General features: G+C 43.5%; 1 protein-coding gene across 1 annotated transcript in view; it reads left to right on the forward strand.

Moving 5' to 3' along the window:
- IDUA (alpha-L-iduronidase) overlaps positions 1-19,864 on the forward strand; it is a 1,533,398-nt gene extending 1,513,534 nt beyond the window's left edge. Inside the window, exon 14 of the mRNA XM_085640933.1 lies at positions 18,684-19,864. Within this exon, the coding sequence (XP_085497059.1) occupies positions 18,684-18,784 (101 nt within the window). The 3' untranslated portion in view covers positions 18,785-19,864. The remainder of the gene's footprint in view (positions 1-18,683) is intronic.
- Positions 19,865-27,976: the final 8,112 nt, after the last annotated feature.

Here is a 27,976-nt window from a genome sequence, read left to right on the forward strand (position 1 = left end):
TGCATAAATAAATTTCGCTCTTCCCTTTCCGCTCAAGATTGCATTTGATCTGTCATTTTTGGGAACTAAGGTACGAGGAGATGGAGTAATGATGCCCAGGGTCACACGTGAAGCTCAACTATGAGAGCCAAGATCATAACTCAGGTGTTTGATTCAACCGGCCACAACTAACCGACTGTAAACACAAACAAGCGAGTCCGTAAACTCCCACGCACCCACACACATGCTACTGTGATTATTATGTCTCTAAGCACCTTCACTTTTGGAAGCTACAAGATTTCGGACACAGATAAAGTGATTTGGCCAAGATCACATAGCTTTGATGACATTGAGAAGCTGGGATCCCACCATGTGCCTCTTGTTTCCACCGCTCATGAATTACCAGAGGCCGGCATAAAGCATACGACCTTTTATATCGCGCCTGTTTTTAGTGATCTGTTTCTAAGCTCACCCACTTTCAGCGGATCGGAATTAACGGTCGTAAAATGAGGTAATATTATGACTTCCCCCTTGTTCAAGATAAGATTCAATGACAAAAACAAAACAATACAACAGAGAATGCAATCCAGAAATGTGCAGGTTTTTTTTTTTTTAATTAAACTTTATTTGTCATTTTGTAACGTTACAGTAAATTCAAAGCAATTGTGCTCACTTTCGTGCCATAATCTCTGTGGAGTGTAAAAAGTATATAAAAAAACACTTACATAGTCATTACATAAGCAGGTCGACTCTTCACATTTCCCGTCCTCTCAAATATTATCAATTGACTGTACAATAGTGCAGATGCCCCTCCAGGACCCCAACAGAACTATGCGTAAAAAAAAAATGTGAGTCTAAAGCTTGAGATAGTCCCACAGATCATAAATATCAAACGTACACATTTAGAAATGTGCAGGGATCACTATATAAACCCTCCCTATATCAATTCAAACTTTTCAATTGGTCTGCCTCGCCCAAGATCCCACTAGTCTGGTCGAGCGGAGACGCAGCGATTTGAACTCTGGTGAGTCCTCTCTGAATCATTATAAAGTGGCACTGGTCCTGAGTGCCGTCCGTCTGTGCCGGGAGAGGCCCGGAAATTGTGATTCAGTTTGCAGGAACCTTCGTCTTTGTAGGTTTTTCGTCTTCGGCAACTGCAGGAACAATGTGAGCAGATAAAGATGTTACTGATGGGGATATACTTACGGAAAGTGGCGCTACGACGCAGGGGTTGCGGTGGTATGCGTGGCAAGGGTGGAACAAGTGGAGAGCAGGCGGCTAGCCCATAAATAATCCCTAGGGGAATATGCATGGCCATAGATGGTAGTGGTACAAAGCTCTAATTGGGAATAATGCATTGGGGGTGAGTGTCTCGCGGAAAAATAAAGTCCGGTATCTAGTACTTGATTGTCCAGTTGATTCAGTTGCAATTAATATGGATCATAACTGTCCTGGCGTAGTCCGCTCTGCTGCACGTCTCTCACTTTGCCCCCTCACCCCTTCCCCAAGCTCCTTAAAAAAAAAAATGGCCCGATAAAGATAAGAAAGCGCTTTGCGACAGCAGCAAAGCAGGCGACCGAGTCCGGATCAGAGGCGAAAGGGCGTGAACAAAAAACCCTCATTTCCAATGGCAGGCCACCGTTTAGCATAAACGGTGATGCCAGCCAATGGAAATGAGAGGCGGGGCTTCAAGCCCTCTTCTCAAAGTCCTTGTTAACAAAAAATCTCGCCGAGCGAGCAGTGCATGCGCTGCAAAGCAAGGCTAAACCTAAAAAGAATAAGTCAAGGGGAATAGGTTCACCAGGGCCTAAATAAGGCTCAGGTAGGGGGTCGCAGACCACCTCCCCTACCAAAACAAAGCGCCAACCCCTGGGCCCTAGCCCACCCGGGGAACATTAAAAAAAATTGTGGCCACCTTTTAAAAAAATATATTTATAAGGGCAATCCTACAGCAGAACCGAGGTATCAAGGCAAAAAAAAAAAATCTCGAATTTATAGCCCGGTTGGGCGTGCCCTCCACATTAGCTGGGGGGCAGGGTAGCCTTACCCCGTCCCCTTATATAATTTGTTTTTTTTTATTTGAGGAAAGGGAACCAAGTCCCAGTGTTCTGTAATGGCCACCACCACATTTCTTTTCATGTTGCTGCCAGTTAATTAGAACGCAAACTCCTGTAAGACCGAGGTGGTCAACGGGGAAAAAAACCTTGACCAATCAGATCGCTCTTTTTATTTTTTAAATGCGTAATAATGGGTCTCTTCAAGAGTATCGTGAACCCAACCGTCCAGTTATATAACATTTATGAACCTTTATTTCTTAAAAAACTACTGAACTGATGTGCACCAAATCAAGCATGCTGTCTGGACTAAGATATAGCTTTCTGCCAAATTTGACGGATCCTCCTGAATCTTTCCAGGAAGGAGTTGAGAGGGATGAACTTTTTTCCCTGAAGTGTTGTGAAAATCCATCCAACGACGCCAAACCTATTAGCATAAATATAAATATATCTATATATAAATATATATATATGTAAATTAACTATCAACCATTTTTGAAGTCTATCACCTCTGGTAAATTCTCTTATTTGCTAAGTGGGCCAACATTGAGTATGTATTACAGGTAGGAAACCACTTTCTCACAATATTGTCTGTTTAAAAGTGAGACTTTCCTTCTAGGTACCCTCAGGGTACATTATTAGTGCAGAGAAGTTGCAATCCACTCCACATGCAATTGTTTTGTCACAGGCAGTCTTTCCTCTCTGAAAGTTTTTAAAACAAATATGTGTTTATTGAATTTTCAAATAAAAAACATAAGAATAAAGACAAAAAACAATACATATCCAGGACTCAACAAATCCACTCGCCCCCTCGCATTTGCGAGGTAGAATTAATGAGGACGAGCTATTTTTGGGTCCTACTCGCCCTTTCTGGCGAGTAGGAAAACAAACTAACTTTTGTCCTCAATCTTTGAAAACGGAGCAAATGTGACAAGATAACAAGATTTAAAGGCATTTTTATTGCTCACAAAGCGAATGAGCAATAAAGATGCCTTTCAATCTTGTTATCTTGTCACATTTTCTCCGCTTTCAGAGACTGAGGTCAAGTAGGTTGCAGTTAGGTCGAGGAGATTTTTCAAGATACTAGACCTGCAGGACTAGTATCATTTTTCGGATTTTTCGAGCCCTGACATCTGAAAGGACTAAACAAAGCAATAAAACAATAGAAAACAAATGCAGATCACTAGTATCACAATCCATGGATCAAAGAAACAATACTGATAAAGAGGGGATTGGGGGGGCAATGAGAAGGCAGGCAAGGAAAAGCGTCTTAGGAGAGGAAGCGACTCGGGGTGAGAAGGCAATATTTCACATAGTTTTTTGCAGGGTGACAGACGTCCGCGTAGACACTTTACAGCAAGACAATAGCCAAAAGGGGAATCTGGATCAACAGCCATATCACACCATAGTATGCATGGGATGAAAATAACCCCTAACAGTAATTAGTCATCAGAAGCGTCCAGGTTAGACATTTGGAGCGCACAGTATTGAGCAAAGAGATTCCAGAAACTCTTCGGGCGGCTACTCAGTGGCCTCATCTCATTGTAAACCTCTGATTGAGTATGACAATACAATATATCTCACTCCCATTCCACCAGGGTGGGCAGTGGTCCTCTCATCCATCTCATCGCCAGTCTGCCCTTTGGGTAAGAGGAGGCCTAAAGCAACCAATTTACGCATTACCTTCTTAAGAGGTTTAGTGTATCCTAGCAAGGCCAACAATGGATCCGGGGATAAGGGTGATCCAACGATGTCGCTAAGTTTATGAAAGATCTTAGCCCAATACTGTGCTACTGGGGGGCAGACAATGAAAAGTAACCACCTAGGCAATCATCAAAAATCAAAGGCAATTGCTAAATATGTGTCTCTAAGCAATATAACTCCAATTGACAACAACAGGTAAGATACAAAATGTAAAAAGTATTTATCTTTTATTAATTTATTCACTCATTACATGTGAATTGCACAAAATATTAATACACAGTTTTATTCTATACATATATGCAATAAAATCATTACAATCATAAAAATTAATATTTTTATAAAAGAAGTAGACAATTCTGTGCCAAGACTTCTTTTTCGACGCGCGTTTCGGCGTGAGTTACGCCTTCGTCAGGAAAAAGCCACAATTCCTGTAATTAAAAAAGAGTACTAAGCAACATTTCAGACATGTTTTTGTATCGCATATTTATCTGTATTGCAGATTACGTTACATCTATTTGACTGACACATATTTTTAGCTGATTTTTGGTATGTCTTTTAACGTTCTTCAGACAAAACACTTTCTAGATATATGATATGATGGAGGAACAAAAGGCATGCAAATACATTTGTAAATACATTTGAAAAAAGACAGAGTTAACCATTTCATCTAATAGAGGTGAAGGAAGAAGTGAGATAGCAGATACCAAGCAACCCAAGGTGGTTTTTACTAAACCCTAGGTGATAGGTGGTGCTCTAAAACAAGTTCACGATTTATGTACCTGTACTCCAGAGTAGAATTGCCAGAGTTCGGTAAAATTAAAATATCCCAAGCAGGTAGATACCTAATGATACAGAACATGTAGTTGCATAAATGATGTAGTGTTGAATTAATGATTTATAGTTTAACCATTTAGAGTATTGTGATCTATACCTTACTTATAATGTACCAGTCCAACCAGGGTATAGTGGTTGTAGATCAATCAGGATAGTAGATTAAAATTCCTTTTTGCGATATATACATGAATGGCTGGACTTGATAGTCCGATCTAAAGTTAAAAGAACTGCTATTATTTGTTGCTTAATAATATACCTATCCGGTCCAGGGAAGACGTGGCTTGGCAGTTCGGGCTGGACTGTTCCCATGAGGCACAGGGTCAGACTGATTTGCATATGGCCATGCATGAACTGGGGTGGCAGAGTGGGCTAAAGAACGGTGATGGATCAAACCCAGATCTGTTGACTGGGTGTGAGTGTTTGATTGGTTCTGATGCTCCGTCCATCACCACCCCCTTTTGTACCGCTTTGTTCGCCATAAGTTGGCAGGGTATGCTCAGACGTGAGTCCCTTGCTCACTTTGCCACTGGATTCAAGCAAGCCTGGCTGAAGACGGCTGAAATGCCAGAAACCGGTCCTAGGAAGCTTGTTTCCGGTCCAGGGAAGACGTGGCTTGGCAGTTCGGGCTGGACTGTTCCCATGAGGCACAGGGTCAGACTTATTTGCATATGGCCATGTCTGAACTGGGGTGGCAGAGTGGGCTAAAGAACGGTGATGGATCAAACCCAGATCTGTTGACTGGGTGTGAGTGTTTGATTGGTTCTGATGCTCCGTCCATCACCACCCCCTTTTGTACCGCTTTGTTCGCCATAAGTTGGCAGGGTATGCTCAGACGTGAGTCCCTTGCTCACTTTGCCACTGGATTCAAGCAAGCCTGCCTGAAGACGGCTGAAATGCCAGAAACCGGTCCTAGGAAGCTTGTTTCCGGTCCAGGGAAGACGTGGCTTGGCAGTTCGGGCTGGACTGTTCCCATGAGGCACAGGGTCAGACTGATTTGCATATGGCCATGTCTGAACTGGGGTGGCAGAGTGGGCTAAAGAACGGTGATGGATCAAACCCAGATCTGTTGACTGGGTGTGAGTGTTTGATTGGTTCTGATGCTCAGTCCATCACCACCCCCATTTGTACCGTAATAATATACCTGGGCATATACATAGAGGTAAGGTTAAAATTAGCATTTCCTAATATTACGTCAGTTAGATGTGAGAAACTTATCCAAGGATAAAATCTATTATTGACGGGGACATGTCTCGCGTAGATGGCGGATATATGGCAGGTTTGATATATCCTAATGAATGGAAAAGAAGGGTAGGAACTGAGAAGCTTATTTGGGTTATAGTTTAACGTTTCTATATATATTCTTAAAAATCCTTTATAAATATAGAGCTGATATAGTGTCTCTTATATTAGGACTCTTTATATTTAGTTAATATTATTGTATACTACTCTCTATAGAGCCTAATCTAAGGTTCGACATCATTAGCAGCAACGGTCGAATATCGACTACAATAGTCAAGCTGTTTCATTTCTTAGGTGCAGCTCATGCATTGCATTGCTTGCGTTGAAAATGAACGATACATTCGTAGAAATTCTAGTTCGACATGCCACATTATAGCCACGTCACTCGCGCTGTTAACAGTTAACTAAAAACGTCTCGATTGTTAATGTAATACAAAGTGGCAGAAGACGTGACAATGCATCTTGGGCAGTAGCAAATAATAAATTCTAGTTCAGGCATGACACGCAACATGACAGACAGCTTGCTCACACTTTTACTAATTGTTTAAAGACATTTCAGTTTCTAGTATAGATACACAGAGGCAGAAGACGTGACAATGCGTCTGGAGCGGTAGCAGGATACAGCGGGTTCCTATCCTTAGAGCTTATCTCAATAGAAGTATTCGTTTAAAGGTGGGACTTTCTTACGATGTGAAGCGGTGTGTCCCTTAATGGCGAATGGAAAGTAATTGCCGCATATGTGCTACGTTTATATATTGACGGCATTGTCGGTTGGCGCGTTACTGATAGCGCGTATGGGAGACGTCTTGATGGAACGTAAAACGCTACTCACATGACGTATTACGTACGTCCAGCATGGACATAGATGAAATCGGGCGCAATGCTATTTCCCTATTATCCCTAAAGTTAGGGGAAATCCTGGCTGGTGTAATTTTGATATAGCGTCATATAAGTAACTGCATCGAGCACACTGGTAAATACCAAAATAAAGATAAATATAACAAATTATGTAAAATAATAATTCAAATATTAACCAAAACTACTCTTAGATTTATGGGTCGCCTAACCAAGTGTCTATTAACCATAGATTATAAATAAGGTAAAGAGGTATGGATTCCAATACAGCTTGAAATTCAAGATTAGTTCTCCATGTTGGCACAATATAAAGTAGGTACAGTAAATAACTATGTAATTGCATATTCCCATGGCAATTCGCTGTTAAGGCAATTTTTAAATGTATTTAGTGAGAAAAGCCAGAAGACTTCACGTTTCTTGCGGACCTTCGTCCCATTTTTGTCATCTGGTATATTAATTTTCTCTAGGATACGCCAACGGATATCTTCTGGTTTGTGTCGCAATTCATAAAAATGCTTCACCAGAGGGGCCATTAATTTTTTTGTATTTATAGCTGAACGATGTTCTGCTATTCTGGTTTTATGGCTCTCGAAGTTTCTCCTACATAGCCTAGTTGGCATGGACAGAGAATAAGGTATATCATGTTTTGTGTCGTACAGTTCCACATATTTGTGGCTTGGATCTTAAACCCATTATGGATGAGTGTTTCGCCTGGAATTATAGAGTCACAAGATTTGCATTTTGTACATCTAGTTGTTCCCTTAACGGGGAATCTACCGTCAATGGATTTTTGAATAAAAGGATGGTTCATGTTATGATCTTCGAACCTAGAGTGTACCATGATATCTTTCAGGTTTTTATTCCTACGGTGGGCATATAAAGGCTTCTCTAATTTGTTGCTATTAGTGGAGTCACAATTTAGAATATGCCAGTTTGTATTGATGACATCTTTTACTTTGGCATTCAATGTTGAGTTACAGCATACTAGCTGTTTTTGTTCTGGTCGTTTCTCTGTTCTGAGTAGACAATCTCTATCATAAAATCTTGCTCTTTTGTAAGACTCTCTTATTAATCTGTTGGGATAACCTCTTTCTAGGAATTTAATTTTCATAATAGCAGCCTGTCTATCAAAATCGGATAGATTAGAGCAATTCCGTCTAACTCGTAAAAATTGCATGAATGGAATTCTTTCTTTTTGGCTGCATGGATGAAAGCTTTTAAAATGTAACAACGTGTTCCTCGTAGTTGGTTTTATATGCAGGTCCACTTCTAGTTGTCCTGATCGATTTACAATGATGATATTTAGGAATTCGACTTGGGTAGTACTACTATTGGCGGTAAATTTCAAGTTGGAATCTGTGAGGTTTAACCATTGCACAAAATCAGATAGAGTATTTTCCCCACCGGTCCTGATAAAAAAGATGTCATCAATGTATCTGGACCAGTGGGTAACAGATTCAAAAAAGGGGGCAACCTCATTATGGATACATTTGGACTCCCACATTGCCATATAGATATTAGCTATTGAGGGTGCCACTGATGCTCCCATACTAATGCCTTTTACTTGGCGAAAAAGATGGCTTCCAAATGCAAAGATGTTCTCAGTTAGTATTATTTGGAGACATTCTATTATGAATGGTTTAGAGCAAGGTATTTTGAAAGTGTCTATAAACCAATCTGTGGCTTCTATGGCTTCCTGTTGGGGAATGTTACTGTAGAGTGACTCTATATCTAGAGTCACTAATACATCATTATTGCAGTTAAACGTTAGATGTTCTACTTGATTTATTATGTCTCTTGTGTCTTGCACATAAGATTTGATTAAAGGGACATATGGTCTTAGTTGATTATCTACAAATTCGGACAGTGGTTCTGTCACTGTCCCAATGGTTGAAACTATCGGTCTATATGGCGGATTTTCTATACTTTTATGGATTTTTGGTACTCCATATATACATGCCGTTTTGCCTTTCGAAAGATTTAGATAGTCATATTCTTTGGTTGTGATATATCCACTACTGAGGGGCTGAGCCAAGCCAGATGGAAAAAACCTGCTTGGGGGGCACCACAACACTCACAGCTATCAGTTTCCCGTAATCCAAACCGGCACAGGCGCAAGGGGGAATGATACACCCTATTCAGGAACTTAAAATGGGCAAGCCGATGTCGGCCGTTTATTGAAATTTGGCGAGTTACAGTCCAACAGTAGACCCAGACCTCGTCCGTGATGGGGGTGTCAATATCAGATTGCCATGCTTGGCGTGCTTTGTTTAGGGGGGGTACCTTCGTGGCAAGGGCTGAGGTGTACAATTTGGAGATCAGCTTGCTCGGGCGCTGGGCACCTAAAAGTAGAGTCAGAGGGGGAATGTCCAAGCTCCTCACCCAGGACCGCCTGCAAGGCGTGACGAGTTCTAAAAAAATGAAATTTAGTCAGTGCCGTGTGTACGTTAGTAGTGCACGTCACCTCCTCCCATGTGCGCACCCGCCCTCCTCCAAATAGATCCCGCATAGTCTGTATATGTAGCTTGTAAAGGGAATTAAGGGTGTCCCTGTCCGAGTAAGGTCCAAACCACTGGCCCCACTCAATCTGCTATCGGGGGGAATAAAGCTGTGCGCCATCGTACATATCAAGGACCGCGTTCCATGCATGAGCGACGGAGTTGATGGAATGGTGAATTCCACATCTGCGCGAAGGGGTCCTTGTGAGAAAATGTGCCAGAGAGTGCGGGGCAGATGCATCCCCCTCTACCTGAAGGTGGGTTAGGTCCCGGGGCCCATGTACCCAGCTATATCCATGTGAAGCCTGAGCGGCTCTGTAATACAATTCCAGGTTCGGGGCATTTAAACCCCCAGAGGAATATGGTCCCACCCGCCAACGCTAGTTTTGTCATTAATGAGTGGAGGTCACGAAACATGTGCTGCGGGAGGACTATAGGTATATAAACAAAGAGGAAAAGTAGGCGTGGGAGGACAACCATTTTCATCAGTGCGACACGGCCTGTCAAAGAGAGGGGAAGACGTATCCAACAATCAATGTCATCTGTGAGTTTCCCTATCGCTGTCCCGTAGTTGGCCCTCAAGATCACGTCCGCATCAGAGTGGATCTGGATGCCCAGGTATCACACAGGCTCCGTAGTCCACTGCAGCGGGTAATCTAACTTGAATTGCTGCGTCGCAGGCATCAAGGGGAATATTAGAGACTTATCCCAATTAATCGATAAACCAGAAAGGCCCCCAAAACTAAGGACTTCTCGGATTACAGGGGACAGATTGACTTCGGGGTCCCTGACGTATATGAGGGTGTCATCAGCGTATGCAGTTGTGATGAGATTGTATCGGGGGAAGCGGAGTCCTCTGTGACTGTGGTATTCTCGGAAAGCCTGCAGCAGTGGTTCAGCTGCAACCGCGTATAACAGCGGGGACAGCGGGCACCCCTGACGGGTGCCCCGGGAGATAGGAAACTTTGCCGACACCGCATCGCTCGCTCGGACCCTGGCCACAGGTGCGTGATACAATGGTGAAATCAGCTGCAGGTACACTCCAGCAACACCCATTCGGGTCAGTACAGCCTTCATAAATTTCCATTCGATTGAATCGAAGGCCTTTTCGGCGTCAAGGAAGACTGCCGCGGCCTTGACCTCCGGCCTCACGTGCTGCAGGGCACCAAAGACAGTACGAATATTCTGCGTGAGTGTACGACCAGGGATAAACCCGGCTTGCGCAGGTCCAATCAGCTGAGGAAGAAGCAGGGATAGTCGGTTCGCAAGAATGTTAGCGTATAATTTGGCGTCAACGTTGAGGAGTGGTAGGGGGCGGTAGGACAAGCAGTTATCTGGATCTTTATTGGGTTTTAATAGGGTAATAATTAGCGTCTCACACAAGCCTGTCCACCTTCCGAAAGGCCATTAAGACTCACCTGTTTCCCTCTCTTTAGGCCACCTTTACCCCCACTCCTTTCACTCTCAGGTTGGGTCTGTGGCTCTTTAGCGCCGGGACGCCTCTTCGCTGGGGCAGCTGTTTGCGCTCTACCAAAACTATAACATAACATAACATGGTAAGGGGCATAGAGCCATCAGCTGCAATTTCGTGAAATAAAGTAACAAGATGAGGGATAAGAAGGTCACTGAAGCTTTTATAAAATGCGACCGTTAAGCCGTCCATACCGGGGGCACTCCCTTCTCGCATGGAACCCAGCGCAAGGCGGACCTCCGCAACCTCAATAGGCCGCATCAGGAACTCACGATGCCAGTTCTGCAACCAAGGGAGTTGTATAAATTACAGGTAGTCGGCTATTTCCTCATCGCTAGGGGAGAGTTTGGAACTGTACAGATCTTGGTAATAGGAACGGAATCGTGCACTAATCGCAGCGTTCACCGTCAGCAATGAACCATCCTCGACCTCAATCTCGACAACTGCCCCAGATCCTGCCGGTTACGCGCCAATGCCGCCTCTACCCAGCCCGGGCGATCAGACTCACCATAGGCTCTGGCGGATGCGTACTTGCCCATATGTTTGATTTCCCGGTCAGCTTCCTCGTGGAATTTAGCTAGAGTGGACTTAATCTGTTCACTAAGCGCAGTATCATCAGTACTGATCCGCGGCGCCTCTATGTCGGCCAGACGGGACTCCAGTAAGGTTTAGCGGTCCCAGATGGCGCGAAGGACACCTGCATGTTTATTGATAGCTATTCCACGTATATACACCTTAAACACCTCCCATACAGTAGCAAAGGAGTCGACTGTGCCCACGTTATAAGTAAAGAACTCAGAGATAGCTTCATTCAGGTCAGAGCGGAAAACAGCATCCAATAAGGAGTAGGGGGGGAATCGCCATAAAAATGGGGGAAGGGGCGCGGGGAGGGGCAGCAAGAGAAAACAAAACTGGGGAATGATCCGAGAAGGTGCGTGGAAAGATTGAGCAGTCTAACACCCTAGCAATCATGTCGCATGGGATAAACCAATAGTCAATGCGGGTATGAACGTCATGTGGTGCTGAATAGTGTGTGTACCCACCCTGGACTTGCGAACGTGACCTCCACACATCAGCTAAATGTAATTGTAGGGTAGCGTCTAGCACCGCTTTGGCTGAAGCAGAGAGCGAGCGGGCAGGGCCCCGCGAGCGGTCAAGAGTTGTGTGCATGATACAGTTAAAGTCGCCACCCCAGATAATCGGAAGGGAGCTGCGGCTCTGGAATACTGTAAACAGGGATCGATAGAAGCCGGGGTCATCATAGTTAGGGCCGTAAGTGTTAACTACTAAGAATTCCCATAGGGGGCCATAACACCGTGACACTGTGTATCTGCCTGCCTTGTCTGTATGTAAAGGCTCGAGTCGGAGGCCTGCTTTAGGATTGATCCCTGTTAAAGCACCCCTTGAGTGTGAGGGAAAGTAAGCCGCATGGGAGGAGTTCGCCAGTCCGTACTTTGCAGTGAGAGCTCCACCCGGACGCAGGTGCGTCTCCTGCAGCAGTGCTATGTCTACATCCCTGCGCCTCAGGTATGCGAGGATTTTGCGCACTTTGCGACCATCGTTTAAGCCCCTCACATTCCAAGTTAAAAAGGTCAGGTGCCCCGGCGCTTCAGCTCTGGGTTACATATTTGACATGTTGAGTACATAAAGGGAGTGAAAAACAACTGCACAGAGGTAAGCTTCCCCCGCCACCCCCCCATCCTGTGAAAGAAAAAAGGTGATCCAAGCATAAAATGTTAAGCAATAAAATAAAACATACCATAAACACACACCACCCCCCACACATTCCCTGCAAACCCCAGCACTACAGAGGCAAGCCACCACCCACCCAAACCTCACTAAGAAGGAAATCAAATGTGAGGGAGTCTCACCCATCTCTCCCGTGAAACACCCGACAACAAAAAGTGAAACAGCGGGTAACGCAGTGGGACAGATGTTGCCCGGTTACACAAACTGAGCCTACCCCCCGCTCAAACACTGCATACAATTACTAATCCTTCAACAGCTTATCTGTGATTAATTAGGAGCAAGGAGCATGCAGAGCAACTCTACTTAGGGGAAGCAGGATAACAGCAGAGAGGCAAGTCCCCAAGGAAAAGGCCAATGTCCAGGTCACACACTACGAGTAGCCAGAGGGGCATGTTAATAAGGAACTCCAAATAGAAGGAGAAAACGTACACTAGAGCAACATGTGATCAGGTTCAACCTGCTCGCCACAGGGCCCCAGGGGGGCATAAGAAAACACAGAGACCAGTCTCAAAGCCAATAGGTATAAGAGCAGGATAAAAACATTACGTATAAAGGAGTTATCACCAGATACTCAGTCATTGTCATCCATAGTTCTGACGTCTGCATTCGGTGATGGGGAGGCTTGTTGAGTGTGCGGACGCTTGTTGGCCCGCTCCCATTCTCGGAAGGCCTTTTGGAGTGATTGCCGGTCTTAGTATATACGCGGCTTCCCATTAAAGAGGACCTTCAGTCTGGCGGGATATAACATAGCATATTCGATGTGATGGTCCCGCAGTTTACGTTTCATTGAGGTGAACTGCCGCCGCGCCTCCTGTACCTTTAGAGTAAAGTCGGGGAACAAAGAGATTTCCGATCCCTCGTAGCGCAGGGGACCCAGCTCTCTCGCCTTCCACAGTGCGGCGTCCCTGTCTCGATAATTCAGGAGTTTTGCGATGATGGGGCGAGGCGGGGCTCCTGGCTGGGGTCGAGGGCCAAGTGACCGGTGCGCCCTCTCAACCACGAAGAGATGAGAGAATGTGTCTGCACCTAGGAGGGAGGTCAGAAGGCGCTCCACGAATTGCTCCATATTACCTGTGGCAGTGGACTCCGCCAGGCCTGTGATGCTCAGGTTGCTGCAGCGCGACTGGGCCTCAAGATCCTCCGCTTTGTCTCGCAGGGCCGCAAGGGCACACTCCATCTGCTTCCGCGTGTCTCCTGCATCCGTCTGAGCCTCCTCCACCTCGGTTATGCGGCGCTCCGCCATATCCAGGCGCTCAGAGTGTTTATCGATGCGCTCGGAGACCCGGTCCATTCTATAAGCCAGCGAGTCTATCTTGGTGTCAATGGCACTAAGGCCCTGCTGACTGGACGCAATGATCTGTTTAATGTCTCCAACCGGGTCATCCATCGAAGTGTCTGTTTCTGAGGGGGGAGGCCCCCCTCTGCTCCCTCCTCGTAGTGCCTGGATTTGTGTTGCTCGAATTGGAGCTTCGGCTGGGTCCTGTCGACCTACCCAATGTCAGCGGGTGGAGCAGGTGAGTACTCGCAGCAGCGGAGATACCGGAGTCCCCAAGGTACAAGGCAAGATCGCCACGCCGTGTCCAGTTGACCAGACTCAAAGCCAGGGGAGCAGCACAGCGTCCCAGTGTCTCCTGAGGCAAAGGTGGCAGAGGACAGCCTGGGGAGGGGGGGGGGGGGGGGGGGGGAGAGCCGTCTCCAAGTCAGCCACAAGGGGACCAGAGCAAGTATTGTCCGCCTATAAAGCGTCAGTCTGCCCAAACAGGTAGTTTCCCGGCTTCAGAAGCGCCCCTAGGTGGGTAATAGGTGAGGGCAGTCCCGCCACAGAGCGCAAGTGCCACGTACCTTCCTGAAGGCACTCTGAGCAGGCAGTCAAAATGGCCGCACCTCCAGCATCGGGAACAACTTCAGGCAAGGCAGCCCCATATCGCTGGGAGACAGGCCCCTGGGAGTCTCAGCAGGCAATGAGGAGCCGTCGCAATCTCTCTGCTTTATGTGCCTTGGAAGTGCCGCCACCGCCGTCGCGGAGTAAACAGCAGCCGCAGGGGGGCCAAGTGCGGCGTTAGGAAGCGCGGCCCAGGTGATGGGAGCACTGGGCAGAGCCAAACTCCAGCTCGGGGATTTGCAGGCCGCACCACGCCGCGGCAGCCGAGCCCCCGCAGACCACAGGAGATGGGAGCTCGGACGCGGCAGGCGCTCTCTCCGGGATCGCCTTCGTCCAGGGAACCAACCCCCGTGCCTGGTAGGTTGCTGTTGCAGGATTCTGAGCGGATCCTTTAGGAAATAGTGGCAGCGTAGAGCGGAGTTCTAGCAGGTTGCGGCCATCTTTTGGCCGGGCAAGCTCCGCCCCCCCTTCCTCTCTGAAAGTTGACCCTAAGCTCCACACTCTTCCACAAATGCATATGTCGCTTTTCTCGTGCAGGTCCTCATCCCAAACTAGCACCCTTGCACTTCAATAAGTTTGCCTTTTATCTCTTTTACTTCATGGGATGTACACATCTTTTCGACAGCTAATTGTTATCCTCTTTGAACAGTGCAAACCATCATGCAGATTCCTGTTACAGTTTGTGTAGCCCCAGACTTTTCCCTTGACCACTATTTTTCTGCATTCAAGACCATACGGCTAGCCGCTCGGGTCAAGCCATAGACTCTGGGTTTTTTGCATACTTTTAAGACTGCTTTTTGTGGCTGGTCCAAAATTTTAATTTTCTTCATTGCCTACGTGTTAATCAGCTTGTCTCCACTGCACAACTGCCTTCATTATCTTCTTCTGTCTGCTTCTATTTTCTCTTCAACATCGCCTGTGGTTACATCGCAGCAGTTGGCTGCACTTTCTTCTTTGTCAAGTCCGCTGCTGCCTTTTCATTGTTCTTCATCCCGACCAGTCTATTCATTTGCATTTGCCATTGGTACTTGGCAGCAAGCCTCTTCCTCGTTGACTTCTTCCCTTTGTTGCAACATCTGGTCAACCCCTAATGTTCAGTCTTCATCTCAATTCTGATACCTCACTGGCTTTATTTGTTTTCGCCATCATCTATAATGCCTTATAGATCAGAGTGTTCCATCACTATGCCTCATTCTCGAGGATCAATGTCACCACCTTTGCAGTTTTTGCACTCTGTTTCCATTGAGTGTCCCTTTAAACTTTATTTCACATCACATTACAATTATTGTTTTTGCACCATTTAAAATAGGTAATTTTCAAACCCTTTTTTTGATTTGCTAATTATTTTTATGCAACATATACACTAACCTCTTCTCACATGTGAGGTGAGAACTAGTACCTACACGCTGATACGCCTTCTGCATGTTTTATCCAAACATATTTAATATGCCACTCTACACAAGAGGTGATTTAGTATGCGTTCATCGCCTGGGAGAACTTTATTTCCTGTTTTCTCGCTTGTTACTAATGACATACCTATTGTCTCATTACTTCACGATATACACTAACTGGGATTGCAAGGTATAGTGCCTTACTAATTACCCATACTGACTACCTCTAATTGTGTAAGTCATTCGTTTCTAATGATATTTGGTTCTCTGCATATGGTCATACAATATGGTGTTTCTTTTGTTATGTTTACTTTGTTTATTCAAGTTACACAAAGCAAAGAGGCATTGCATCGAATAAGAAATACAGAAAACTTTTGTTTTTCCTATTAAAAAATGTTTTAGAAAAAAAAAGAAATACAGAAAACTTGGAAACAGTTTTGAAGTTCAAAGCAAAGCCCATGGAAAGAGCACAGCAGCTATGAAGTGTGGAAACATCTCTAAAACAAAAAAAGACCATGCCCAAACAGCAAAGTGCTGCCTGAAGAGAAGGTTCAGTCCTGTTCAGGGTCTTAGAGAGCAGACAGAAGTAATTACGAAGGCGAGAAGAACAGGTAGTAGTATACTTTTGTCTGCAGTGGTTTTAAACACCAGCATTCTTGTCGCTGAGATTAAACCTGAGCAGTTTTTGTGGTAGCCGAGTGACACATTTGACCTCAATACCTATAATAGGAGATCCACCAAGAACCTCTACCACCCTGAACCTCTGGATTTTCCATCCTCAATATTTGTAAATGAATAGAACCCAATGACTTCAACTCAGAAGGCCTCGTTTTCAGCCAGTTTACTTTATTCTTGAGATTAACAATAGATTGAATGGCTTTCCTTAAAATGCCTTTGTTCTTCAAATTCTCCATTGACTCGATGACCCCGTGCAATGCAACTAGAGACAATTCCAACTTTATCTACTCTATATCTATCTACTTTATCTACTCTTTTGTTTCTTACATGCCACTTTACAGCAAGATGGTGTTGGTTTCTCATCTGCACCATTAACATTGCTTCACCTTGTACCATCTCATATTCTCGAAATCAGGATCTCCCATAGACTCTGGCAAAAATATATCTTGTCTCCTTTGAGGGCCTCTGCTTGCTCTTCTTGGGTGTGTTGGAAAATGCTTCTTTTTGCATCCCCCATTATTTGGACATATACTGCGTTTATTTTACTCTGTGCACTGGGGCTGTACTAACCAGTCCCCATTACATGTGCTCTGACCCCTAAAACTTATTAAAATTGTCTATATCCTAATTGACATGTTTAACTTACCTATAAGTCCATAGTATATGGTACAAAGTGTACCTAGGTCATGCAAGTTAAATGTCACGAGTGGACTGCAGCCCATATTTTGCCACCATTAAAGGCACAATGCAAAGCATAACTGCAGGCCTGCATTCAGTAACCTGGCTGTGCCAGTTTAAACTGCAAATTCAACCTATAAAAACAGCTTTAAAGGCCTGAACCTTCTTTTTAAATATTAGTAAGTCACCCCTAACTAAACCTTAATGGCCAATAAGGCAGGGTGCTTGGCACTTAACAGTATCATATGTAGATGTTTAATGTAAAACATGTCCTTACAATAACAAAGCCCTAAAAGCTATTTTCACTATAGCAGGATTAGCTGTTCCATAGTCCATAGGTAAGTATTGGGATTTAACATTAAAATTTAATAATGTCATATCTACCTAGGAACCAGAAAAAAGTTCATTCTTGGAATTTTGAAAATATTTATTAAAAATCCAATTTATCTGTGAAGGCAAATTTGTACTAGATATTTTACAAAAGGTCCTGTAAAAAAGAATCCTTTTACCTGCCATAAGCCTCCAGAAGCCCATTTGACCGAGCTTCCAACTGCCACATAGGCATTGAATAGCTCCTTGAGGAGGTGTGAACTTGGTCCCAGAACTGGGACAAAGGCCTTGGGTGTAGGGAGGTGTTCTGTTCCTCTGACAGAATGACCATCTAGGAAGTGCCTAGGTACATAATTATCTTCGAAGAAGTATATCCTGTCACAGGCAGATGTAGGTAACACCTAGGCCCTTTTGTCCTTTTAGCCAGCCGGGCAACAATCTGAGCTGCTACGGGATCGGTTTTGAGTGACCACAGAGGAGGGGTTTCTCATTTCTCTGGCCACACCACTAAGGGGGGGGCACAAAAGCTCTGAACAAGGGAAGAAAGGTTCTATCATTTTGATTATAGATAGTGAGGGGCACTGTAGAATTGTTTGCGTTAGAGCACACAGGAAATGCTGAGTAAGTAGGTAGGGTTACTGCTGGGAACTTTATTCCTAACGGTTAGGAAGGGCTAGGAGCCACACCAACCCACATGTTAGTGCCAGTCATACATGTGGTATCCCTGGGCACCCTCTTCAGATCCCTACTGGATCTGTGGATGACAAAAAAAGTCCTGCATCTGATGTTGAGACCTGTGAGGAGAACCCTAAGTGTTGCAACGGCTCCCACTTGTACCCAGGGATAAGAAGTACACTCCAAGGTTCAGTTGTCTGACCTTTTAAACTACCGTGTCACAAAAGCTGCAAGCAACCCACTTTAATAGAAGAGCCCAGCTGACCAGTTTCTACTAAACTTGCCCTGCACCCTACTGGTGGCTTCTGTTGGAGTGAGTCCTTACCCCCCAAGTGCTATATAAACTGCAGAATATGGTGTACTATAGTTGACATGGTTTTACTATTTTTTGATTGCGTGTTTGACCGAGTGAAACGTTATTCGCCATTAAAAATTGAATCGGAGATATGTGACATCATAACTAATACTTTCCTGTTAGTGTTTTGATATTGCATCTTGTAATGTCTCTGCTTTTCACTGCAATTCGTTTTGCTGTAATGACTTGTTCATGCTTCTTCTTCATAAGAGAGGACACAAATGATCTGGATTTGCGCTTATAATATGTATAATATTAGTGATTTCTATAGTTGGCGACCATTTACATGTGTTCATTTTTTTTTCTTTCAGAGAGCAGATCAGTGTCTGGTTTCTATCAGGTTCGTGCCGTTGACTACTGGGGCAAGCTTGGGCTGTTTTCACTTCCAGTAAAATACAGGGAAATGTTTTAATAGTATGAGCTGGTCAGTATAGCGATTGGGACCCATCACAAGGAGTCATAGAGAATTTGGACAATGCTTATACATATCTGTTGATGTGCTCTGGGGAATAAAGGAAATACAGCCATTGACCTATCTTTAACCGTGCCACCAGTCACGTGAACTGATGAAACAGGGAATTAATGGCTGATTAATGCTGTAAGCCCCATTCAGTTTGCACACTTTATTACCGACCACAATTCGGTACAATACCTTAATTCGACTTCATTTCTTCTCATGCCTCTTCAGCCTTAATGATTGATAAAAAATAATCTGGATTGAGCCTGTTATGTCTGGACTGCACTTCTGTGCCTTCTCTATCTCCCACCGAGTGTCTGCAGAAATATTTTCACCTTTTTTTATTGAGATGTGTAGATTTACAGGTCATCGTGCTGTTGGATGTCAGAACAATTTCATATTTCATGTTCTTGCTTCTCTCACACACACTAGCTTTGCTATTCCCATTTACTGCTTTTTTTGAAAGCATGGATATTTCTCTTTAATTGTTATAGACTTTCCATTGTCGATTAGGCGTACTACTTACTAAATTAATCTATTTGTGGGTTAACAATATCACGATGGAGTGGTTTCATATGTTGTAATACATTGGAGAAAAAGGTACAGTTTATCGGATAAATTATTTGTGGGAATATTGGCCAATGAAGAATATATCAAAATCCCTATATTATATTCATCTAATAAAAGACTGGTATATCTTTATGTGCTGTTAAAGTTTAAATTGATTAAACATTTTTAAAATCATGTGCTTGATAACGTTAGATTCAGAAAAAACGTAAGATTCAAACTCATATACAAATTATTAGGCATGATAAAACTTTAATACTTTAGTGCCTGAGTAATGTTTCTTTTTATTGATAATTTTAGCTTGAGACTGTTCTTATGTAATGATTTCAAATTACTAATTTGTATCTATTTTAGGTTGTACTTGTAAGAATTTCTATTTATATCAACTGATTGAGTCTATTATGATGATTTTGAAATGATCGAATAAAGATGAATTTGATTTGAGTGCTATTAAATGAGATGGCCATGTTCATTGTTTATTTTTACTTTTGAAATTTGATATAGCACGGACATGGCCCAAAGGCATCAGAGCGCTTTACAGCAGTAGCATGATACAAGGGTACAGCAAGTTAGTTACAATAAATACGTTCAGACATATTGCATCGGTAACTGCGACCAGGACAAATGCAGCCATTGGACAAGAGATGTACACGGTTCAAGCATTGATTAAGATAGTGGGGGGATACAATGAAGGTAGTTTGTCTACTGTATAGAGTACTTGGGTATCGTCGCGGGTAATTTACCCAGGTGTCTGTCAAATAGGAGGAGCTTGAGGTCCTTTTTAGGTCTCGCGACCTGTGTTGCACTGCGCAGCAGTGCTCGCGCAGTCGAGAGTCCTTTTGTCCGGGGTTCAGATATCGACCCTGGAATCGCACACGCTCATGCGTGTGCGATTCCTTTTCCTCTCACCCATTGGCCTTTGTGTGTGTCTTCTTCTAAAAGACTGCACGCAATTGGCCCGAGGCGTGTGCATAGCTACGCCCACGGCCTATTGGTATCTATTACGTGCTTGGTGCGCGTAATAGACACCAATAGGCCATGTGGTTTCAATTATCGTGCCCAGACACGGACGCGATAATTGAAAGCACGTCTCACTGTGGCGCTCGCGCACCACTCGCGGGATTGTTAATTTTTTAATCCATTTCTCATGGAAGCAACGGATGGAAAGAAGCGCTGACGTCTTATTTTTCTTTTAAATTGTGTTTAATTCAAGCAAAAAAAAAAGCAGCAGCAGAATGTCCGCTCCTTGTCCCTGAGCAGAGCTGGGAGCAGAGCAGCCTTCATCTGGGCCCGAGTGTGAGTACTGCCCTCCTCGCTGCGCCTTTTTTAAAAAATGCTTTGTTGTCCAAGGTAATATGTGCAGACTAGCAATGCACGCCGGCTTGGCGAGCTTTAGCTTCATTTTCACTTGTTCTTCCTAATTTAATCCCTCGATGTTAAGGGCAGACACGATGTTACTCTCCCGGCCACACAGGTAGTGAAGTGAGGGAGGGAAATTATTCAAGATCGCTGTTTATCTTCTGCCCCCTGCTCGCCCGCCGTATACCCAAGCAAGGCCGCTTGTGGTGTTTGTATTTGGCTTGTTTGATATTCGATGGAGGGCAGAAGCTTGGTTAACCGGAGATCACGTTACTGCAGTATGGGTGAAGCTCGCCTAGCTCTATGCCGTCAGGAAAGGCAGTTTACCAGTCCAGTATTTTCATTTGAAAACCAAATGTCTTCTGGGAGCTGTAGTTAGTGTATTCTTCCCTCGGAATAATTGGACCAGCACACAAAATCACAATGATATGTAAAAGAAAAGCCAAGCACTGAAAAAATTGTGTCCTACAACAAGGAGCGACAGTTTAAACACTCTCCTCTCCAGTTTTCTAATTTGCAGATAATCGCTTATTTCCATAGCGTTATCAGGGCTGCTGTGTCATCAGGAAAGGACACACTTTTTCCAGTCCTGGATTTTCCATTTACAGATCTCTGCTGCGAGGATAGTCCAGCGAGTACCACGGAATGAAACCAACCAGTCTCAGATGTAGTTGTACGGTGAATGCAAGCCCAGGACTGGGAAGGGTGACCGTGGGGATCACATGGTAATTATTAAAGATGAGAGAAGGCAACGGATCGCTGTATGGAGGTGGGATGTGCCGTTTCTAGCTTGGGGCTTTCATTTAACAAAGATGTGCATTCTGGAATTTGTAGTTTTCAAATGGGGTAGCACCACTTGCATACGCACCTAGGTGGTCATCACACACTACACGAAACACTAACCACATGGGCTCAACAAGCATTTGCAATGCAATAGGTCTCGCATTTACGCGAGTTCAAGCTATTGGCATTGTAAATGGCAATGCCTTTTATTTATGTTTTAAAAACCAAAACATAAAAAAAGGCAATTTACAATGCCAATAGCTCAAACTTGTGTAAATGCGAGACCTAATGCATTGCAAATGCTTGTTGAAGGTGGCTATGGCAGCTTGTTAGGTGAAGGGAGGGAGGTAAGGAGTTCCAGATTCTTGTGACACAATCAGAGAATGACTGGCTCCTGTACCCTCTCTTGACTGAAGGTGGGGGGTTCCAGGAGCAGGGATTGGGCATTTCTGTAACCCCTATTTGTTCCAGAGATTTTTTGTTTTTCACTTAGATAGGAGGGTGAAGAGGAGTGCAGCGCTCAGTGGGTAATGCAGGTGGTTTTGAATTGGGCCCGAGCTTTAATGGGAAGTCATTGGAGGGTTAGCAGGGCTGGGGAACTGTGGGCACATTTCTTGAGACCTAACACAAAGCGCGCGGCTGCATATAGAGTTCCTCTCAGTGGACCTAGATGAACTTTGGGAATACCTGAGAGAAGGGCAGTTCTGTCATCTAGTCTGGATGAAAAACTGCACCACTGTTTTGAGGTCTTGTTCCGGGATCAGTAAAAATGGAAGTGTGGAGACTGGGCGGTAGTTGTTCATGTTCTCTGGGTCGAGAGATTGTGTTTTTCAAGAGAAGAGAGACTTGACCCACCTTTAAACATTCTGGAAATAGGGCCTGTTGAAGAGAGGATTTGACCATGTTGGTGCGTGGCAAGAGATTTGCTGATAGACACTGGAATGGCACCCTGAAGGTGGTTCGAGCGTCTCAATTTGAAGATTGTTCGCTGCAGATCTCGTTCGGAAATGGGGGAGAAAGAGAACCAGGAATTAAGTGCCTTGCACAGTAGAATCTCAGTTTCTGGTGGTTCACTGGAGTGTAGCAAAAAATATTTGTTGCAGTGGGCAACTGATAGCTCGAGAGCTGAAGTGGTTTGTAGTTTGTGCGAGAACGTCGAAAAGGCGCTTTGCTTTAAGAATTTGGTCTTTGTAATATTTCATTCTATGCGAAGCTTATTCAAAAACAGTTGAGAGGGCACTGATCTCCATTCTTTCTCACACTTTCTGATAAGCTTTCTTTCTTCATAAAGATCTTTTGAGAACCAAGGATTACAGGGTTTTTGGTCTAGATAATTTGCAATTCAGTTGTGCAAATTTGTTGATAAGGGATTCCATGTAAGAGTTGTATTTGTCGGTGGCCTCATTAATATCAAGGTGTTCTGTAATAGAGATTAGGGAAGGAAGGGCCAAGCTGACCATGGCTTCTGTGTCACGGTTGGATGTGTCCCTGAACCATATTTCATCTTTATTGGGTTGCTCAGAAGTTTTGGTATAAGAGAGGGAAAATGGGATCTGCATGGGGTCAGACCACTCAACTGGAATGGGGTTGTACGACTGTAGATTGATAGATATGGAGATTATGAGGTCAAGGGTGGCGCCTTTTGTGGTGTGTGGGTTTAAGGCAGTGTTGTTGGAGATCATTGTCTTTGAGAAAGGCTGTAAAGGTGTCCACCAAGCGGTTACCCTCGATTCCCTAGTGGATTTTGAAGTCTCCAAGGAAGATCGTGTTGTCTGAGCTGATCAGTTGAGAGGTGAAGAGATCCATGAGTTCTTCGATGAAGGAATTGTTATGACCCGGTGATGGTAGTGTTACCAAATAATCCAGACACTGTGGCAGAACGTTTTAATTTCTGCATGAGCCAGGTTATTAGCTGGATGCAGAACAACTGCTTATAATTGAACACCGGGAAGACGGAAGTGGTCATGTTTGGAAGGGACATCTCACTTTAGAATTCCAACTGGTGGCCCGCGACAGCAGGGCCATGCCCCCAGCCCGTAAAGAAGGTAAAAAATCTTGGAGTGCTGATTGATGATCATCTCTTCTTATCAGACCAGGTCAATAGTATTACTTCTTCTTGTTTTTATACATTGAAAATTCTTAGGAAAATTCTTCCTTTCATCCCTATGTCCCTTAGGAAAATGGTCGTTACGGCTCTGATCTTGTCAAAAATTGACTACTGTAACTCACTCTACCTTGGAGCAAAAGAAAGTGTGATTTATAAACTTCAGACCTTGCAGAATGCGGTTGCCCGGCTACTATTAAAATTACCCAAATTTAGTCCCATTAGTCTAATTACTCGAGATCAACTACACTGGTTGCCCATATCGGCCCGGATCCAGTTTAAATCTATGTGTATTTTACACAAGATTCTGCACGGGATGGGACCCGTGCAGATTAGTCAATATATTAAGCGCTATACTCCACAGAGATGCCTCCGTTCAGCATCAGCGTATCTGCTTGTGGTCCCAAGGGTAAAAACGTTGAAATGGGGTGGCAGGAATTTTCGATATTTATCCCCAAGGCAATGGAACTCTATGCCTCTGCATCTTAGAACTCAAAACAACCTGTTACAGTTCAGGAAGGAACTTAAAAAAACGTTAATAATTCCGTGCACCCAATCGGGGGTTTGATTTTTCGGTTACACTCTACGGCAGCAAGCACTAAGACGCCACGGCAAACATGCGCTTTACAAAAACCCATTTTTCATTTCATTTCATTTCAATAATGGGGTTGGCCCAGACACGTCACTAGGACCTGGGTAAAATGCAGTACATAAAGGAGGGTGGTCCCAGTGGAGATGCAATATTAAATGAACATCAACATCACCTGTTAAATCAATTATAAACAGTACTTATTCATGTTTGAACATATTTAATCAAGTTTGAATATATAATGTCATGTCCAAAAAACAGCACATTTGCACCGAGGTGTCCCAAAGGGAGGGAATGGTGCAGCAATGTGCAAACGTGAGGGTAAGTGAGAGAGGAAGGGCAGTGAACAGTATATACATCCAAAACATAAAAAAGCCTATCCAGCCTTAACCAAGGCTAAATTATTTGCACAACCATAATGTTTGAGAAGAACCAGTGAATCGCTATTAGGGAATCTCTTATTTTTGTACATATCATTTTGCATTTCGCTAATAGCGATTTCTAAGGAGTCTCTATTTAGGAAATGCAAACTAAGGATTTCGTACATCTGGCCCATAGATCCTCAAATACCTAACAAAATGATTAGCAGAAATATTAACCTGCATTTTGACAGGTAAAACCTGCGGGGATCGGATGATAAGAACTAGTGTTTTCGGACGGCTTGCCTTTTTTCAAAAAGCTGACAATTACTGTATTAGTAGGTGGTTAAGAGATTTGAAAGAATGGGCAACAGTAGAACTGATCCGAATCAAGCACATTAGGAAAGATGATAGACTTGAGGAGAACACACAAGCACGGTCTGCAATGATTGCAGATGTAAAGGATCCCTTGGGGGGAGACGTAGAGGAGGGGAGGGCTCCGCAGCACACCCCGGAACAAGAAATGGTATAGATAGATTACAAAATAACACTCCTCATGGTTGGTATACGGATCCATAGCCATGTGGATAATCATTAGACACTGAGACAAGAGGGGTGGGTGGGAAGTAAAGGGGAACAGTTGATAAGAAAAGAACACTTATATTGGTGTAACATAATCGAAATTATCTTAAATCCTGTCAAATTGTATAATGTTGGAAGATCATATTACAAATGTAACTTATACTTGTATTATTATATGTAAAATGCCAATAAAGAGTGTTTTTAAAAAATAAAAGAAAGCTGACAATGACTGCCTCTGTGAAAGAGCTAGGAATGTCACCACCTGCAAGAATCTCATTGAACAGTGGCCAAAAATCTGCATATTTCACCGATGAGCAGTTTATTAATTTTAGCAGGCAGACCATCACTTCTACAAGCTTTTGCATAAGGAGAAGATTTGATCGTATTCTCCACTTCTGCTAGCCTAATGGGTGCAAGAGTGGCTACTTGTTGAGCAGTAGACAAAATGGTTAAATTCATGATGCTTCTATATGGGGGCTTATCTGTTACCTAATATGTCAGAATGGTCTCTAAGAAATACCCCAGCGATTAAATCCAGCTGAAAAAGTACTTTGCTTGTGTAAGGTTAAAAAATAGATTGGATAATATTGTTATTACTTTTTTGCTTTATCGATCACGCTGAAAATCTCCCGACATGCAAATTTTCTTCATAGTTTTTCTGAAAGCAAATGTTATGTTTCAGCACTCTGGCTGCTTTGAAGTGCTCCTTTCGATTTTTTCGAGCTAGAATTAGGTCTGATTGGATGAAAATATATATGATTTAGCATACACTAGGGTTGCATTATCCAATGTGGATTGCTACTCTGCCACTTTTGCTCTGCGCTGCTTGAAAATCTGAGCTTTACAGGAAATTGCTTCTCCTTGAATGGAAGCTTTTAATGCTCCGCACACCAAGAATGTGGAGACAGTACCAATGTTCTGTTCCAGAAATTCTTCTAACGTAGCGTGCATGTTTGTAGTCAAAGTCTCATCGACTAACAGAGATTTATCAAGGCACCATCTAGAGGGACTTGTATTGGATTCTTCCATTAGCAATGCGATTGTGACTGATGAACGATCCGAAAAGCCATTAGCTAAAATATCCATATTACCTCGAAGCATCAAGTGAGATATTAGAAGGAAGTCAATTTTAGAGGCTGAATTAAAGCGTTTAGAAAAACATGTGAAAACCTGATCATATGGATGCTCAGCCCGCAATGGATCTGAGAGGGCAAAATAATATATAATCTTTTTCAAAAATAGAATTGATTTTGGCTTATTTTGCTGTTTGTTAACACAAAAGCAATTGAGTCGAATGTTTTGAATGATATTAAAACCCTCCCTCTCCCCGAGCACTATAATCTGTTTTGAACCTATGACGATGTTATAGATTTCCTCTAGGGCAGAAGTGGAATCTTCAACGGAACTGTAGTACCTTTATACAATTGATGGTCTGCTGCTGTATCACCGTGTAGACCCAACCCATCTTGCCTTCAGATCCCTTACAACCCACTGAACTTCACACTGCAGCTCCTTGGAAATTAATATATCCACACCTCTAACTGCTGAATGGGCAGAAGCAAACAATGCAGGGGCAATAAAGGCTGGAATACGAGCTGGGGTGAAACAGTTTTGAGGTACATTTCCTGAAAAAATAATATTTGCACTAAGTGTTCTTAGACTAGCCAAAATCGATGTATATTTTATTTTATTAGTAAGCCCCTTACAATTACAGGAAGCCACCTTTATGGGTTTTCGATCATGACTTTCTATACTGTATTTCTGTTAAACCAGGGGCACCATCATCTTTTAAAGATTTAAATTGATGTATCCTTTTACAGAAGCTATTAAGTGACTCTGACCAGATACCAGATACCAGCCACCCGTAGTCAACAATGTCCCTATACAACTTTTCTATGTTTTGCTTGCCTTGGTGAACTCACCCTCCCTACAGGACATCTCACCCTACCCTTCCTGTGAATCCTCCCTGAGCCCAACCCATCACGGCTCCGGAGGAAATCATCATCCAACACCCCCCTGTGATGCCACCCAAACCGTGCCCCTCCCCTTGGAATCCCACCTAAATTGAGTGCCTTGTTAGTGCACTCGTGCCCGCTTTCTCTAGTGGTGGATAATGCGTGACACAGAAAGTTTTTTTTTCCTGACACCCAAATTTCACACCCTTGACAATACAATGCATAATGAACACAATATTGACAAATGGGAAAGAGAGAAAAAATGAAAAAGTATTAGAAATCACAATTGATCCTAACGTGAAGGAATAAACAACTGAAGGAAAACACTTTTTTATTTTTGACTACAATTGAAAAGCAATAAAGGTTGCGGATTCTAAGCATGAAGGCATTTAATGGGATAGACTGAAGAATTAGAGAAAAAAGGTGATCGAATAATGTCTTTGATTTTAGCTCTGGGTGAGTTAATCTGCTCAAGAAATTCAGTGGTGTGTTATACTGAAGAGAAAGCTTGGAAACGTCTGTTATGGACAACCTTCAGCTTTGACTGCAGAACCAAACCGGCTTGGGCGCCCCCTTAATTGAACAGATCAATCACAGATTTTAATTCTTTATTCCTGCAGGCAGTAACTACAGGCATATCCGAAAACATCCGAAAAGAATAATTATCAAATGTTCTAAAAGACTTTGGTTGTAGTGCTTTGGTAAGTATCTGTTCCTTAACGTGGTAGTCCCTGAAACTAACCATGATAGTTTGGGGATATTTCAATGCGGGGGACAAATAGCCAGGGACTTGATGTGCTCGCATAATAGTAAGATCTTTATCTTTTGGTGACATTTTAGGAATCACAT

This window comes from Triturus cristatus, chromosome 2_2 (genome assembly GCF_964204655.1).
Source record: "Triturus cristatus chromosome 2_2, aTriCri1.1, whole genome shotgun sequence".
Lineage (NCBI taxonomy): Eukaryota > Metazoa > Chordata > Amphibia > Caudata > Salamandridae > Triturus > Triturus cristatus.